The sequence below is a fragment of the Chelmon rostratus genome, chromosome 7 (assembly GCF_017976325.1).
Source record: "Chelmon rostratus isolate fCheRos1 chromosome 7, fCheRos1.pri, whole genome shotgun sequence".
Taxonomy (NCBI): domain Eukaryota; kingdom Metazoa; phylum Chordata; class Actinopteri; order Chaetodontiformes; family Chaetodontidae; genus Chelmon; species Chelmon rostratus.
Window position 1 is genome coordinate 8,740,144 of NC_055664.1, and position 16,816 is coordinate 8,756,959.

Here is a 16,816-nt window from a genome sequence, read left to right on the forward strand (position 1 = left end):
TTTAAAGAGATGCTGAAATTGAAACCATACACTGAATCCATTTAAACTGTCATTGGAGCAAACATGTCACGTGACAAAAAAATGTTCAAATGTCATTTCTTTCTTTTCTCTTATTGCTGTCCTTGGCTCTCTGCAAACCCCTCCCTAATTCCATAGTACTGTCTGAGGCTTCCTTTGGCTTTGCTAGTGGTATGAGTCACAATAACCATTTAAAAGGCTTTCTCATTAACCAGAACTTCCATCTCCATGTGTTAAACTGGGCCACTACAATTCATGTAGTGTTAAGTCTGTGAAATGCATGTCATGCTGGTCTCTTGCTGTGTCCTGGTCTTGCTTATGCCCGCTCCGTGTGTTACGGCGCCCACATTTATGCCGGAGGGAGAGAGCTCTCCTTCCACAGAACCACAGGTTGACTTGAAGCTGGCCACTGTAAGTGCATAATTGCATGAGCTGCATTACAAATGTTTGAGATTGGACTGCATGTGACTTTATCTCTTGTACAATGCCAAAAACATTGCAGTTTGAAAGTGTTTTTGATTGAGAGTTATTGCCAGGATCTGTTCTCGCCTGTGTGAGGGATTTTATGATTATGTTTTAATTTCGTTTGTTTTTGTGTGGGTGGGGGGCGGAGGTAAGTAACTGCACTGCCCTCGGAGCAGCGCAGTCCTTGTAGCTGTTGCATGCTTTCGGAGATTCTGTCAGCATCCTCATTTTTCTCTCTCCCTAATTTCTTTTTCGTGAACGCATTCTTGTTTTGATTTGGAGGGAATTGTTTGGAAAGACGAGCTGCATGGGAATTGTTTGTTTGGAAAGTCTCCATTCAGTTTCTTCTTGTGAAGGATTTTAGCTGTAATTAGAGAAGGTGTAATTGACAGTTGACGTTGTAAATGTGATCACTCTAGGGTGTGGATTAGTACGTTTATGTAGATGCTCTTAATAACTATAATGCACAATTTGATGGATGCTACTAAGCATGATGCAAATGTGTAACATGTTGTAATGCATGCTGCAAAAAAAGGAGCTTGTCCACAAGGGGAATACAACTTTCTACCTTGGCATTAGTTCAACTGTGCAGGACCAGTTAACATATCTGGCTCTTCAGCACAACATGATGATTGATGTGGATCTCGAATGTGCTCATAGGAATACCTTCAGCAGTTCTACAACCTGCAAGAAGAGCCCATGGGGCGCATGAAGCGGAGCGGGCCCTCCTTCACCTCCAAGGTGAAAGACATGCAGATGTTCTTTGGGCTCAATGCAACAGGTGCGCTGGACGCAGACACCCTGGAGGTGATGAGCAGCCCTCGATGTGGCGTTCCAGATGTGGAGGAGTACAGCCACATCCAGGGGACACGCTGGAGCAAGAACGTCATCACCTACAGGTATCTATGTGGTCTTTCATGGTGTCAAATGATCAAGATGCGGTCACTCTTTTTACTTTCAAAGCGGAGCAGGACTGCAGTCTGCCGATGAAAGATTAGGGCACGTCTGACCGAGACTGAACTCGCAAAAAATAGAACAGTCTGGTTGTTCCTAAACTGCAAACCCCACCAATACGTGGGAAACATTTTGAGGCTGCAGGCAATAAAACCTTTGGCAGAAACAGGGAATAGCAACTGTCACAAATCATTATGGTTAACAGATTTTTGGGTTTGGGACTCCCGCCTCTGAGAGTTATTGTGGGCTTGAGAAAGTGCCAAGTGCACTATACATGCTTGAACTTATGTAACACTGTCTGAAACGTCCTAATCCAGTTCTCTGGGAGTTCACCTTGAGGCACGTCTACAGGATTAGCTGCGGAACGAATGCATAATTAAAGAGAAAGAAAGAAAGGAAGCTATTGTTGTTTTTTTAAATGTAAGGTTGAATTTACAAAAGGCTGCATAACTATATAGCACATGCTTTGTTACATAAGGACTTTGGGTAGCTACGATTCTTCGATAAGTATCGCAAGTTCCTGTGTTATAAACAATTTCTGTCAGATTGATGAGATTTATATTTATATTTAGGGCATCCTGTGTCTTTATGTTCACCAAAAGCATGACATGTCCTCACTGCTGTTGCAGCATTGGCAGGTACACCAGAGATTTGCCTCGCAACACCGTGGACTCGCTGGTTGAGTCAGCTTTCAGTGTTTGGGCCAGAGCCAGCAGCCTGACGTTTGTCAGGTCGCACACCCGCAGCGCTGACATCATGGTGGAGTTTGTGACCAGTGGTGGGTTTGTCTTTTTGTTTCACTCAGGACAGAGACAGACGATATTTGGAAGCAGACCGAACAATATAATTCTCAGTGATATGTTGTCTATTATGTCAAACACAATGTCATAGATATACGCTTGGGGAGCTTCAGTAGTAATTTAACTGCTAACCCAGGCAGTGGCATCATACACTGGCTGCTGAACTGGACAGACTCATTTAGATGAGGTGAACAGAGGCCTGTAATTTTCTTTTGGCTTGAAAGAAAATGGTTTTCTCTGTGGTTTCTATTTCATGTTTGGCCTGGATGATATTATGAAGAACATGGTGACCTGTATCCATTCGACGGGCCCAGAGGCACACTGGCTCATGCTTTTGGTCCAGGGTTGGGCATCGGAGGGGACACGCACTTCGACGATGATGAGCACTGGACAGCAGGAGAAACAGGTGCTGGTCTGGCTCACACAGGCGCTCCACACACTCATGATCCAGCAGGATTTCGACAGATATCTACAAAAAGATGATGTCATTGATTTGGATGCATTTTCCTCGTCCTCTTGCAGGGTTTAACCTGTTGGTTGTAGCTGCACATGAATTTGGCCATGCTTTGGGGCTGAAGCACTCCGGAAACCCAGAGTCACTCATGTATCCGAACTACAGATCGTCCCGTCCAGCCAACCTATTATCCAGAGAAGATGTAGCAAATATCAACGCACTTTACAGTAAACGTCTATCTATTTCAAATGAATTTACTGTACTGTGGTATTGCTGCATTTTGAAGTGGAATCTGATCCTTAAATGTGCTCTGATGTGTGTTAGGTCCAGTCAGAGGTCGTCCAAATCACTTTTCGAGGCACAGCTGGAACTCTCAGTATAACCCCTGGGCATCAGGACCGCTGTTCCCTCGACCGATGCAGAACAAATGTGATCCAGACCTGACCTTTGATGCAGTGTCCACTCTCGGGGATGCCACCTTCTTTTTCAGAGAACAGTATGTGGATCATTTTGTTCTTGCTATAATTTGCAAATTTTATGAATTAGATGATTCAGTCTTGTAAGGTCATGGGATCCGATGGTTTACCATGTAAAAGTGTTTCCATTTACCATTCAATGCAAACTGAATATCATCCGCTTTGTTGTCATTTAATGGTATCTATAAACTGAAAATGTATGAATGTGTTATTTTTAATCATATCTGAATTTCATAATTAGCATAGTCTCTTGCACTCCAGGTTGCATTAAGAGATCTTGATTATAATTCTCATTCTACAATAATTGGTGCTTAATGTTTTGACCTAATTGAAAATGTTTTTTCCCACAAGATATCTCTGGATTAAACATAATGAGCAATATGGCATCAAGGAAGGTCCTATCACCAACTTTATGCCTAAGATCGAAACCAGCATCGATGCTGCCTTCTGGGTGCCTCGCAGATCCACTGCTTATCTCATTCATGGTAACTGTTTTTAATAATTCAATGTTGCAAATAAACATGCATCATGTTTCCCTTATCTCTCTGCATTCTTATAATTAGATCTTTTCCTATGTTTTAACAGAGTCCATGTTCTGGACGATGAAAGGCTCTCTTGTGAAGGGAAAGCCACGAGCACTCAGTCACTTTGGGTTTCCAGCCTGGGTCCAGGACGTTGATGCGGCAGTGCACATAGTGAAAACAGGACGTACACTCTTCTTTATGCATGATATTTACTGGAGGTAAGGCAACATTAATCCCATCAATCAGTCAATCAATATCCCCGCTGTTGTTGTGTATCACTTATGGTAATCTTCCAGTCTTTTATGAACTAGTGATTCAAATCGGAGTGTGCTCACTTAAAAGACCATTCCTGATTTTGATTGTTTGAGGCTTTTTCAGCAGAACTTAACGTAAACATATTCACAGTAACTAGTTGCTTATTAGCATGCATATTAGGCAAATATTAGTTTTACAATGGCTTGCTTACTTATCAATACGCAGTAATTAGGAAGTTATTGAGGGAAAACTGTTGGTTAATGGCTAAGTATAGAATATGGTCAAGGCATTAATAAGTGCTTCATAATGATTAATAAAGGGGAAATATGCTGCTAATATTCCTGCCAACAAGCAAACAGTAAATGGGGAGTATGAGTCCCTCAATATAGAGTGCTACCAATCTTTTTTTTTATGAGGAAAGCAAAAGCAACAACAGATTTCTGCATGCGTGCACTACAGACTGAATTAAATAAAATTATACCGTACTGTTTTTAGCCTAAATGAGCCACCTTTTTTAAATTAAATGAAAGTGTAGAGCCATTCCAGAGACAAATCACAAAGCACTGGCAGATAGGGACTTTCACATTAAAAACATTGACTCAGACCTGACTGGAGGATATCGTTTTTCATTCGGACCTCACACAGAGAGCAAAGGCCTCCGTTTGGACTCTGAGGTTTGATGACGTGACCGTACTAGTAGAAACCGTGTACAAATGTTTTGTCTCAGCTTCGAAAGAGGAGCCGGTGATCATGAGTCATGACGAACCTTGTTTGTATCATGCCTTTCTCAGTTACAATGAAAACCGAAGGGTTATGGATTTCGGTTACCCAAAGTACATCAGCGAGGACTTTCCTGGGGTCAACACAACAATAAACGCTGCTGTTCATAAAGACGGTGAGCCAGTGTAATTATTATTACTCAGTGAGATCATTTGCAATGTCAGTTAAGCTCCATTTCAGCAGCAGGCAAACTGGAAAGTGCAGCATCCTTGTCTAGATTTAGCAGGAAATATACTTCTGTTTGTAGCTTAAGGCAGCTTTTGCAAGTCATATTGTTATTAGTAGCACAGGAATGCTAATTCACATGCAACGTCAGCTGAGTGGGATGTTTTTACAGAGCATGTGGTTCCTTCTATGATTTAAACCGCATAATCTACCCACTTTACCACTTAAACACTTTCGTGTGAGATTCTGTTTTTTCAAAAAGTGGATGTGCAAGTTCAGAGAGATGCACAACATCAGCAGCAGCAGCAGCAGCGGCAGCAAAAACAGAAAAACATTCTTGCCAACACAAGATAAAGGTTAAATATGTGAATCACCTTACTGATTTTTTCTCATCCCAGGTTTCATCTACTTCTTCGTCGGACCACAAGTCTACAAATACGACTACACCCAGAAACATGTTGTCGGAGTTGAGAAAGCAAACTCTTGGCTCGGATGTTGAAACACTGTAAATCCATGAACGTGCATCAAGGAAATTACCTGTAAACCTTGATTAAATGCAACCATGAGAAGAAGAAAAAAAACGAAACACTGTGCTTGTTCACTTTTAAGTGGAGTCTTATTTATCATATTTTGTCGAAATAAAGAATGACTTAAAGCTAATAATATGTGTGGTTTGTTTATATGTATCTCTTCTTTTTGCAGTGGAGACTGATATACAGATAGAATGGCCGATGAGATTAAATTAGGTTTGCCTCACTGATGGCTGCAGGTTTCGACTTGGCTGAACAGAATCTGCAGTATTTACAAACAACACTGGTTTCTACGCAACAAAACACGCTGCTCACGCACACGTTTCGCCATTACAGACAGAGAGCCCAGACATATTTGCAGACGTTTCATTGGGAGGTTTTAGCCACAAAACCTCCAGAAAATTGTGGCAGGTAGACCCAGCTGTAACCACCAGGATCGTGCGCTTTTGGGCCATGTGATTGCCCAACAATCCCGAGAATACCCCCATATAAAACATGTGAAGCCTGGTGGATATGTGAATGTAAAACATGGAGTTGTTCTGGCTGCCGATACCCGCTTCAGGCTCTGTGATGTTAGGTGAAAGATGTGAAATGTTGTAGAGTCTATCCATCGCACACACATCAACAGATCAGTAACATAGTTACAAGGGTCGTCTCAACATTACTGAATAGAGGGAGAAAAACTAAATAAAAAACATCCTTGCAGCTCCTTTTGCTGATCAACTTCTCATTTGTACTCTGCATTTAATAAGGAGGCTCATTGAGGGATAATCCTGCTCTCACAAGGAATCACCTCATCTGTGTCCCTCACGAATGATCTAGTAGAGAGAAATCTGCCCCTGTGGCCACACACACTTTTGGTGTTTTTTGGTAATTCAGGGGAATTGCATGAAGTTACATCATGTCATAAAAACCTAGACCTGAGCCTCCTGCCGTGCTGATCCACCACACCATCACATAAACTACATGTGAGATGATTTGTTAAATGACCGTTTTCTTGTGGATTTCATTTTGCTAATAGAGGACATGTTGCCGCAGCTGGTCGCTCCCACCGTCTCATGCTTGTGCAGGATTGCCGAATACACCCCAGACATGAACAGAGAGGGTGTGGAAAAGTCCTTTGGCTCAGCCCTGAAGATGTGGAGTGATGCAGCATCACTGAGGTTCATCAAAGTCAACCATGGCAAAGCTGATAAAATCTTCTCCTCCACCCGCAGAAGTAAATCTGAAAACCACTTCTGTGCAGCTGGTTAAGATTTAGACAGCAAGTTAAGCACAGTGTCAAATCGTTTTTATGCTGCTTGTTGAGGTTAATCAATATTTTCTTACAAAAGAAAGAAAGAAAGAAAAAACTCTAGTTATTAAATCCAACTTAAAGATATTTAGACATTCACGTTAACACATTTTAGAGGGAGATGCTGTACTGCACTCCATTTATTTCAGTTTTAGTGACTTTCTTTATTAAGATTATACACTGAAACATCAACTTCATATCAGTTTAAACGTAGAATTTGGTGGATAGTTTTAATACCAAACTACTAAACAGTATATAAAGTAGTTAAAGTAACCTCAATCCCAAATACAACAACAATGAAAAGCAACTTACATGTTAACGGATACAAAGTAATTAACCAATATATATATAATAATATAACTCTCATGGGGCAATTTCTCACATAATGAGTACTTTTACTTACTTTGCTTGTTGCGGACAATACTTATACTTCAGGACAATTATGACTGCAGGATTGTTACCTGTAACATAGGTTTTTTTGGGTTTTTTAGTCTCGTTCGCCGACTTCCTTCCTCACTCACACTTTAACCCAGATGTGTTCGATATTATGAGTCTAAATAACGGATCAGAATACTTCTGTGGACAATGTCAATTCTGAACTGCAACTGGCAGCAAGCAGGTGTTGCACTGCGCTTTTTAAGTCGAAACTTTAAACATGTTACGCTTCAGGTGACACCCCAATCAGTGTCACAGGTGCAGGTGCCACACCTGAAGCCTGTAACCTATAACACCAACAGAGAGATTCTTTGTCAATTTACCTGTCAAATGGTCTGTTGCTGCGTTTCCGGTTACAGGCTGTCTGCTGTGGCAGCTCATGAGCTCTGATACTCACTGGGTTTGACTCACTCAACAGTGCGTCTGCTCTCGTGTATCCCAATTACAGGTATCAGAGCAGTACAGAGTGCTGGCTAACCACAGGTGATGCACTTTGGATGCAAACACTGTGCGGTGGGAAGCAAATCAAAGCAGACGCTTTGCACAAAATGGAAATAAAGTGATCAGAGAGTAGTGCACCATAACGCACACTGAATGCATTTTGTTCCAGTGTTTCTTAGGAAAATCTACAAGACATGTGGTAACACAACACAACCAGACTCCCCAAAAATGTGACCCCCAACGATGCAGTGGTTGAAAGTGCGACTGTTTTCTTGAAAAACATCTTTGAGCTGCAACCGAGTCTCCTTATTGTGTCAATCCAGACACATGTGGACGAGAACAATGCAGACAACTTATTGGAGTCGCCTGAGAGAGAGCCACAGCGGCACATACTTGACGAGTGTCAGTTCTCATGCTGATGCCGCTTGTGACATCCCTGCCAAAGGCGTGGCGTACATATTCACTGGTGGAGTAATGGGCAGTTTGCAAAGCATCACTTAGGCCTTGTCAGCATGACAAGGCTTGATTTCCAGTCGGAGAACACAATGTTGCACCCAAATTACAGCCTTGTGCAACTTAAGTGTTGCAGTTCATGCAAGAGGCTCATTGAGATTGGCAGAGCTTGTGGTATGTTTCTGTTTTTCATAGTGTCCTGAAATGCAGTGACACGGCTGTGTTTTTCCAGGTCGTAAGTACTAGGTGGTTCAACAGCTTAAGATGAAAAGTCATGCTCTGTCCACCTTCAGGGTCAGGCAGGTCGACGCTGCCTGCTGTGCACGTCAGTGAATCTTCAAATTAGAGGTTTATTGCAGGTAAAAAAATAACTTTTTTTGGTGCCAACTTGCTTCATATTTAAAATGATTCTCCGTTTGGATCGTATATTTTTGCATGAAAAAAAGACACAAACATCAACAGGAAAACATGCCCATGAAAATTATTGATTGATACATTATTAATTTCTACACATAACACTGTCAGCACCCAGAGAGCAAATTCATTCTTTAAAAATATAACTGGATGACCAACATTATTCATAAAGATGTCTGTTTTCTGGCACTAATGATCCAGTCTCGGGCATGATGAGTGCAGGGGAAGGATGGACCCCGGCTTCCCCAGACTCATCCAAACAGACTGGCCTGGAATCCTGAGGTGACTCGACGCCGCCTGTAAGTCACATGGTTAAAATGTTTATGGTCGTGAACTTTGCACAATATGGACCTGAGCAGCGGGACACAAATAGAGTTCAACTGAAATAGAAGTTGTAATTTCTTGTTTTTACCGTGTTTAGGTGGCAGACGGGTTGGGTTAACCGCAATGGACACACTTTTATACTGAAAACAACATTTGCCCCAGTTTAAGAACAATATGCTACTCAAGCAGAAGTTTTCTGTTTACAGCTAAACTTTGCCGTTCACATTTCATCTCTTTATTTTTGAAACGACATGAGGAGATAACACACTTTCTATCTGATGGTCTGTTGACATTAAGCAACTTCCTCTTCAGTGGGGCAAATGCGAATGCATCCCTTAAACAATGACGATTGATGAGAGAAGAAAGGTAATAGTTGTTAAACTGAGATCATAACCATGCCATATTGTCTATGAACTATTATATTGTGGATTTTATTAAAATTTTATATTTAGATGTACATTCAAAATGTTCATGTTAGAATGATGTTCGACTCAACATATCTTTGACAATGTTGTACATTTACATGTGTAAAAACAGGACTCGTCTTACTCGACTGAACTGAACTGAATAAAATGTGATTTTTGTTCATAAATCTCAGATGCTTTTGTACAACACAGTTTCATTTTATACAGTTTTATCAACAAAATGTAAAAAGTAAAAAGTAAACATACTCAGTTTGCAGGCATGTGGCCGCTGTCAGTGTCACATCACTACATATTAAATCAGCAGAGTGTTGTTAAAGATGCATTAACATGTCAGCAGCATTGGAAAATTGTTGCTGGTTGCAGGGGACCTCATTTTATCTGATTTACATGCTACTGGGTCCTTTAAGTTACTGTATAACAATGCATTGTAGATTAGATGCTCATCATAGCTTTTGAAAATCTTTATCTGTAAAGTCACCGATAACAACAGCCCTCAAACAAATGCAGGGGAATGAAAGTTCAACATTGCACTTAAATATAATGAAGTAGCATGTCAAATATAATGAAAATACTGTGACAACTTCAGAATTGTGTTAAAGTAAGTACAGAACTTTATTATGAGGGGTTATTAGACCAACATATATATAAGCAGACAGGTAGACGCAGATAATCACTTTCTGTCCACCTATTCATTTCTAACATGAATTTATGAGCCCATCTGTGGTTGAAAATCTGTGCAAGGCAACATCGGTGTCCCCAAAAGGCACTGAGGGGTAGTTCCAGCCTGACACACAAATAAGTGTGTCATATATTGACTGACGCACACTGTGCTCATGTTTACCCACCAAACTGGACTGTGGCCACTGTATATATAGTGTTATCTATAAGTACAAGATAGCCCTGAAAACAACAAAATGTAAGCAAGCATGTCATTTTCTTGACAGAGCAGTTGTTTTGTTGCTGTTCAGGTGGCAGTTTTGTATTTTCTTCTTCTTGTCTAAATTTCTCACCTGGGATGAGTGTTTGAGTTTGTAGGCATGTGTTCCTCTTGTTTTTCCACCAAACACCAGAATTCAATTTAGATTTTGACTGATAAAATGCATCTATATTTGACTCAATACACCACTTTACCACACTGTACATATGTGACAAATGATACAAACATCGGATGGTAAATCATAAAGGTGGGAAAGCATCTCAGTAACAACACCTAATTGAACTGCTTCACAAATGTTCCATCATTGATCTTAAACTGATCATATCATCTCCTCCCCCTGTGTTGTCAGAGGGGCCACTATTTACTCCCCTTCCCACTCTGGCAGAGGGGCTTGTCTCAACATTTGTTGAGAGGACACTACGTACTCTTAGTTTGTATCAGACTGTCAGGGCTGTCTTCACAAGAGGAGAGTGGATGGGAAGAAGAAAACATTCAAACAAGATGTCTCTCGCTGATTTTTGGATAGCGCTGCTGGCTTGTTCAGCCGTGTGTCATGCAGCACCTACCATTGCTCCAACAGTTTCACCAGAGGAAGAAGACCTGGCTGAGGTAATGCAGTAAATAGTCCGCAGAAATATTAGCAACAGGGAACTGTCCGGGTGACCCGGTGAATGCATCTCACACTTCACTCTAGTGATGAGGGGTGAGACAGGTTGCAAAATGAGTGCTGTCTTTAAATTCAGATTGTGTCGACAGGAAATAAGCTCTGCCATAGTGAGAGTAAATAAAATATGAATCACTGGGAAAAAAATAAAAGAAGTACTATTTCTTCTCCTGGTACCAGGGATACCTGTCTCAGTTCTACGCTGATGTTGGGATGAGAAACTCCTCAGTGCGAAGCATCAACAAGAACGCCTTCAGCCAGGATCTAGAAGCAATGCAGGCTTTCTTTGGCCTGGAGGTAATTACAGTGAATGAAAGATTTGTGCCCTCTCATGATCGCAGGAATTATGACTATGACTAATAACTTTAACACTGATGAAAGATTAGAAAATCACATGACAAACGGCAAAATGTTAACATTATTCAAACCTCATGGAAAAAATCTCTATCTCACATCGTCATGTGACCACCAGGTGACTGGCGTTCTGAATAACGAGACTGTTGAGGTGATGAAGGCACCTAGATGTGGCGTGTCAGACATCAGCCGATACGGACACTTCCCTGGGAAACCCAGATGGGAGAAAAGGCTAATCACATACAGGTAACTGGAAGTTACGTACTATAGGAGCATGTTAATACTGTCAACACCTTGGTCATGTAATTGGATTTGTTGTGGTTGAATATGTAAAACGAAAGCTCACGGCGATGATGATGACAACCTGGTGCGTGATTTGAACAGGATCACTCGCTACACTCCAGATCTGACCCAGAGTCAGGTGGACAGAACCATTGCTCAGGCCTTCCAGCTCTACAGCGATGTCATCCCGCTGAACTTTAAACAGGTCTACAGCGGCACTGCAGACATCATGATCCTCTTCAAGAACGGATGTGAGTCTGGATTAAAGTCTTTCTCTTGAATATATTTACATCAGCGATGGCAGCTGATGTTGACAGGAATCCTTTTCTCTGCATGCAATTAAAGACTTATCTTTTCACCCTGCAGATCATGGGGACTTTTACCCTTTTGATGGGGCGGGGGGAGTCTTGGCCCATGCTAACTCTCCTGGACAGGGCCAGGGAGGGGACACACACTTTGATGATGATGAAACCTGGACTCTTACCCAAAGAGGTAAATATACTCTGGCCAGTCCACTGACGTGCGTAATCTCTGCAGTTCCTGTAGTTAACTGTGTAAAGACAACATAAAGCAAATGTTCAGCACAATTTTAATACATTTTTTTCAAGACATTTTCTTTAAAAAAGGGAAATGAATTTGAATATTGTATATAAAATAAAACATGTGTAACCAGATTCATTGCAATTTTTGCGTTGAGGTGTGAATCTGCTGCTGGTGGCGGCCCATGAGTTTGGCCACGCTCTGGGCCTGGATCACTCCAGGGACAGGCGGGCGCTCATGTTCCCCACTTACCAATATGTCAACACAAACGGATACAGGCTGCCAGATGATGACAAGCGTGGGGTCCAAGCACTTTACGGTGAGCACAAACATCAGATTCCAAAGCCAAGACGAGTTTTGAACCTATGTGAGCTACATGACAGCTGATTCATGAGTGAATTTCTAAACACGCATCCTTAAGCTAAGTTGATGGACATTTACTTTATGATGACTGAAGGTCATTGTTTGGTCACTTTTGATTTTGCTAATCCATCTTTCAGGCAGCCGCACACCAGTGCCCACAACAGCACCAAAACCTAAACCACCTCCTGGACCAGATCCTGGGCCAGAGCCAGAGGAACCAACAGAGGATCCAAACCCAGACCCTCTGCCCAACCCCAGAGATGAGCAGTGCAGCCGTGAGCTGGTGTTTGATGCAGCGACCTCCATCAGGGGAGACCTGTACTTCTTCAAAAACGGGTACATTTTTTATGTGTAATGATCCTCTGTTTTTCTTTTTTTTGGCGGGGGGGGGGGCACAAACATTAATACTTTATTATCATTATACTAGATACTACTGGAGGAAGAGTTCAAGACTGCAAGGAATCCGTTTAATTAAAGTAAACACAAAATGGCCACGAATCCACTACGTCGATGCTGCTTTTGAAGTCCCTTCCAAGGATGTGGTGTATCTTTTTGAAGGTAACGATCAGAGTTTTGTTTGGACGCTGAATGTACTCATTTTATTGAGTACTGTGAAGCTATATGGGTCACCAGGTGATATAATGACCTCCAACTGTTTCTCTACAGGTCGTCAATACTGGGGCATCAGGGCTTCTGCAAAGACAATGATATCAGGCTATCCAAAGTCCATCACCAACCTTGGACTCCCCTCATCAGTCACTAAGGTGGATGCAGCCGTCTACGTGCCATCTACTGGAAAAACACTCATTTTTGTCAATAACCAGTATTGGAGGTGAGTGCTAGTCATAATCAAGCCTTTATTTTGTTATCAACATGGCATTTGCCCATTGGTCTAGTAGGCAAAAATGAAAATTAACATGGATCAATGAGATATTTATTGGCTATAACTATAACAAAGCTTTTGTAATAGCCTGTCTTTTCTTTTTTGCAGCTACGATGTGGGCAGAAACAGAGTGGACTTTGGATACCCACGGGCCATCACTTGGGATTTCCCTGGCATAGGCTCCAGAGTAGATGCAGCCTTTGAGAATTATGGTGAGAAATGTTATTCACTTGACTCATTTAACCCATTTCATAAAAACCCGGAGCTACCTTTCCTTAGAATTACAAAAAAAAAAAAACAAAAAAACAAAACAAAACAAAACAAAAGTATTTAAGCAGAATAGTTTGACAGTTTCGCTTGCCTGCTTTCTTGCTGAGAGTTAATGGAGAAAATTGTTACCACTCTCACGTTTGCTCACTAGATTTGAAGCTACAGCCAGGACACCATTAGCTTAGCTTGGTGTAAAAACTGGAAGCAGGGGGAAACAGCAAGACTAGCTCTTGTCCAAGTCATAAAGAGTTTATGTGGTAGACTATTTCCTAAAACTATTCCTTTAACAATTGCTAAAATGGCTATGTGTAATGTGAGTGGTCTCGTAGTGACAAGCCCACAGAGAATTTCCTCCCTATGAAGTGTTTAAGTGTATTTCCAATCTTTGTTTTATGACCCACCACTTTACTGTTTTAGCTCACCACCACCATTAACCTAGTTTCCAGCAACAGGCAGCTGTTTCCAGTCAGAAGCTCTGAAAAACCCACTGCGCACTGTGATGGGCACCAAACAGCAGACAGACAAAGTTAGTGACTAGCTGGTGAACATAGTGGAGCATTTAACAGCTGAAGAATGTTTTGGGGTGGAGACCAAAAGCAGAGCTAAAAGGAGAGGGAACGTTGGACTTACATCAGTGAGGTGGCCAGAAGCACGACTGCAAATGAATGACAATGTTGATCTCTTAATCTGCTGCATGTGTACAAAGGCAACAATTTGCTGACATGTTCACTGTAAAAACACAACACTGATATATGAAGCAACTTAGATTACAGTCACCTGATAAAAGTTTTTAGCCGTACTTGAATTAAAAGTGAATCTTGCCTCCCACAGGATATATGTATTTCTCATCTGGCCCCAGACAGAGTGAGTACTACCTGCCATACAAGAGAGTGATGCGTGTGCTGCTCAACTACGGCTGGCTCAACTGTTACTGAAGACTCTTGACGCAACGAGTCAACTGTCAATGTCCAAGATGTGACTTCAGTTAGCATGCATATCATGAAAAACAATGACGTGAATAACAGCCATATATATTGTTATGATGTGCGGGACAGTTCTGAGATATAGATATTGTTTTGTTTTGTTATCTGTTCATGTCAAACAAATGACAGTACCACTGAGGCAAAGGTCAGTGAGTGATTATCAGTCAATCAATTCTGTAAATAACCTTCGACCCGTTTTAAAATGTTTGTGTTTAATATCTTTTTTGTTTGGAAAGGACAAATGAATGCAACAATGGTAAATGTCTTTGCTCAGATATGTTTACTCATGGTCGTGGGTTTAAAACCCTATGGACAGATCAAAGGGACAGACCAAAACAAATAAATGTAAAACAGAGTCATGCAAGAGCTCCCCTGCAATTTCTTTCTATCCATATAGGGCCCAGCTTGCAAAATATTCTTATTTGCACACACCAACTTGGGTACCACGGTAAAAAAAAAAGAAAGAAAAAAGCAAACAATATAAGCCATTATTCGTTCTTGGTCATGTCTGAATCATTGCGCTATTAAATGTTCCCGTCTTTTGCCTTGATGCTGCAATTGTAGAATTAAGACCACAGCATGTTAGGTCAACTTTAGCCACATTAAAGGAGATTCAGTAAAGAGAGCTGAGTCACTACATGAACATGGGTAAATTTAGGATTTTATAGTTTAGTGTTGGAGGTGTGAACACAGTATAATCCTGGGTGAGGCACAAAGCAAACCATGGACCAAGTGCAGAAGATGCAACATGAAAGGGGGAGCCTGAAAGAGTTGGTTCACCCATATTACAGCAAAACAGATTTTCTCCTTTACCTGTGATGGAATCTGGTCAGGAAGTCTTTTTTGGTTTTATTTGCTGAGGTTTTCACATCTATCACTGAAACTTCTGCTTACACCTGTATGCAAAGGAGCTGAACTTGACTGCGATTAGTGTCACCTTCACAGCATTACAAAACAGCTGAATCTTTTTCCAGAAACAGTGTGTCTCCGTGCTAAAAATAATCGCCATACAACACGCTATCAATATCTGCTCTTTGACCAAATACCCTAAAGCTGTCCACAGTGAGGTCTGTGGGGACACTTTATCTGGAAAAAAATGTAGTTGCTGAAATTTTCAATTACAATCTTACAATTCTGTGAGCACCACAAAGTAAATTCCCTGCACCACTATTGAATTTGGCAGGAGGCAGAAATCTTCCAAACATTTACGCTATCTCAAAACCTCAGCAGATAAAACCAACACTATCTGCACGGCTATTTACCACAAGGGGTAAATGAAAAATTCTTTTTTGTAATTTGGGTGAACCACCCCTTTAATTAGTAATTTTTGGCTGTCTTAGGACTGATAAGAGCTCAGTTTGACCTAATTTCTGTCAGTCACGCTTGAATTTAAAGGGCTTCTTGTTCCAGCACAGGACAGTCCTTCTCGCTTGTCCATGTAATCCGTGTGTTGTTCTCTGCACTTAAAACAACCACACAAACATTGAGGTTTGCACCACATAGTAGGTCATTTTGCAATGGTGAATGGTGAGGGACGATACCATTTGCAAACACTGCAGGTGCCAGAAAGAGGATAAACAGAAAATCTAATGAAAGAAATATGTTTTTGAGAGTTATCTTGACCATAAAGTGAGTTTTTCAGATAACCAAGTTATTAACAGCTGCTGGAGCGAAAAGCAGTGTCCCTTGATTGATGAAGTGTATAAAGGTCATCATTGGCAGGAACCTCTACTAAACATAAATCATCCATAAGCATCCTCCAGTCTTGCGTTGATGACAGCATCTTGTGCCATTTTTTCCACTGATGCGAACACAGACTTCATGGGTTCACATATTTTTGGTTTCTTACATTAAGATATTAAGTAGACATTGTCACAATTCCTTGACAAAATCATATTTTTCAGAGTCCAAGGTGATTTTATTATCCATGGGCTAAGATAAAGGTCAACATGAACATCTTATCTAATGAAATCATATAAATTATGTAGACTTGAATATCATCATCAAATCTGGGCACAAATTATCTTAACTGTGTAGATAAACCACTGCTTTTGTAAGCTTTGTAATCAGACTAAAAGCAGAAAGTTTACACACTGTATGTGACAAGTAGCCACACATGCAAATATGTGTACACTGTCAAAATATACTGACATATACATTTTAAGTTTAATTTTAAAAGTCTATTAAAAACATTTTCCACATGTACAAAGGGCAACTTGGGCTAATACGCTCTAAGGCTTTGATGTAGTTAAACCATCATTTCACAAGCTCAAAAGTCGTATTGACCTCTACTTGAACCGTGTTTTTACGTCAGAAGTGTCATTCATGTTTAC

At 41.0% G+C, this 16,816-nt stretch overlaps 2 protein-coding genes across 2 annotated transcripts; both read left to right on the top strand.

Annotated features, from left to right (window-relative positions):
• Positions 1-294: 294 nt before the first annotated feature.
• LOC121609419 (matrix metalloproteinase-20-like) lies at positions 295-5,390 on the top strand. Its single transcript, XM_041941046.1, has 10 exons — positions 295-429; positions 1,144-1,382; positions 2,067-2,215; positions 2,518-2,643; positions 2,760-2,918; positions 3,016-3,187; positions 3,519-3,652; positions 3,753-3,909; positions 4,738-4,841; positions 5,290-5,390. The coding sequence occupies exons 1-10, from the start codon at positions 295-297 to the stop codon at positions 5,388-5,390; spliced, it is 1,476 nt and encodes a 491-aa protein (XP_041796980.1).
• Positions 5,391-10,645: 5,255 nt separating this feature from the next.
• Positions 10,646-14,435, top strand: LOC121609420 (collagenase 3-like). The gene is made up of 11 exons (XM_041941047.1): positions 10,646-10,753; positions 10,989-11,105; positions 11,281-11,408; positions 11,547-11,695; positions 11,811-11,936; positions 12,142-12,303; positions 12,485-12,683; positions 12,775-12,905; positions 13,014-13,179; positions 13,339-13,442; positions 14,332-14,435. The coding sequence occupies exons 1-11, from the start codon at positions 10,646-10,648 to the stop codon at positions 14,433-14,435; spliced, it is 1,494 nt and encodes a 497-aa protein (XP_041796981.1).
• The last annotated feature ends 2,381 nt before the right edge of the window (positions 14,436-16,816 follow it).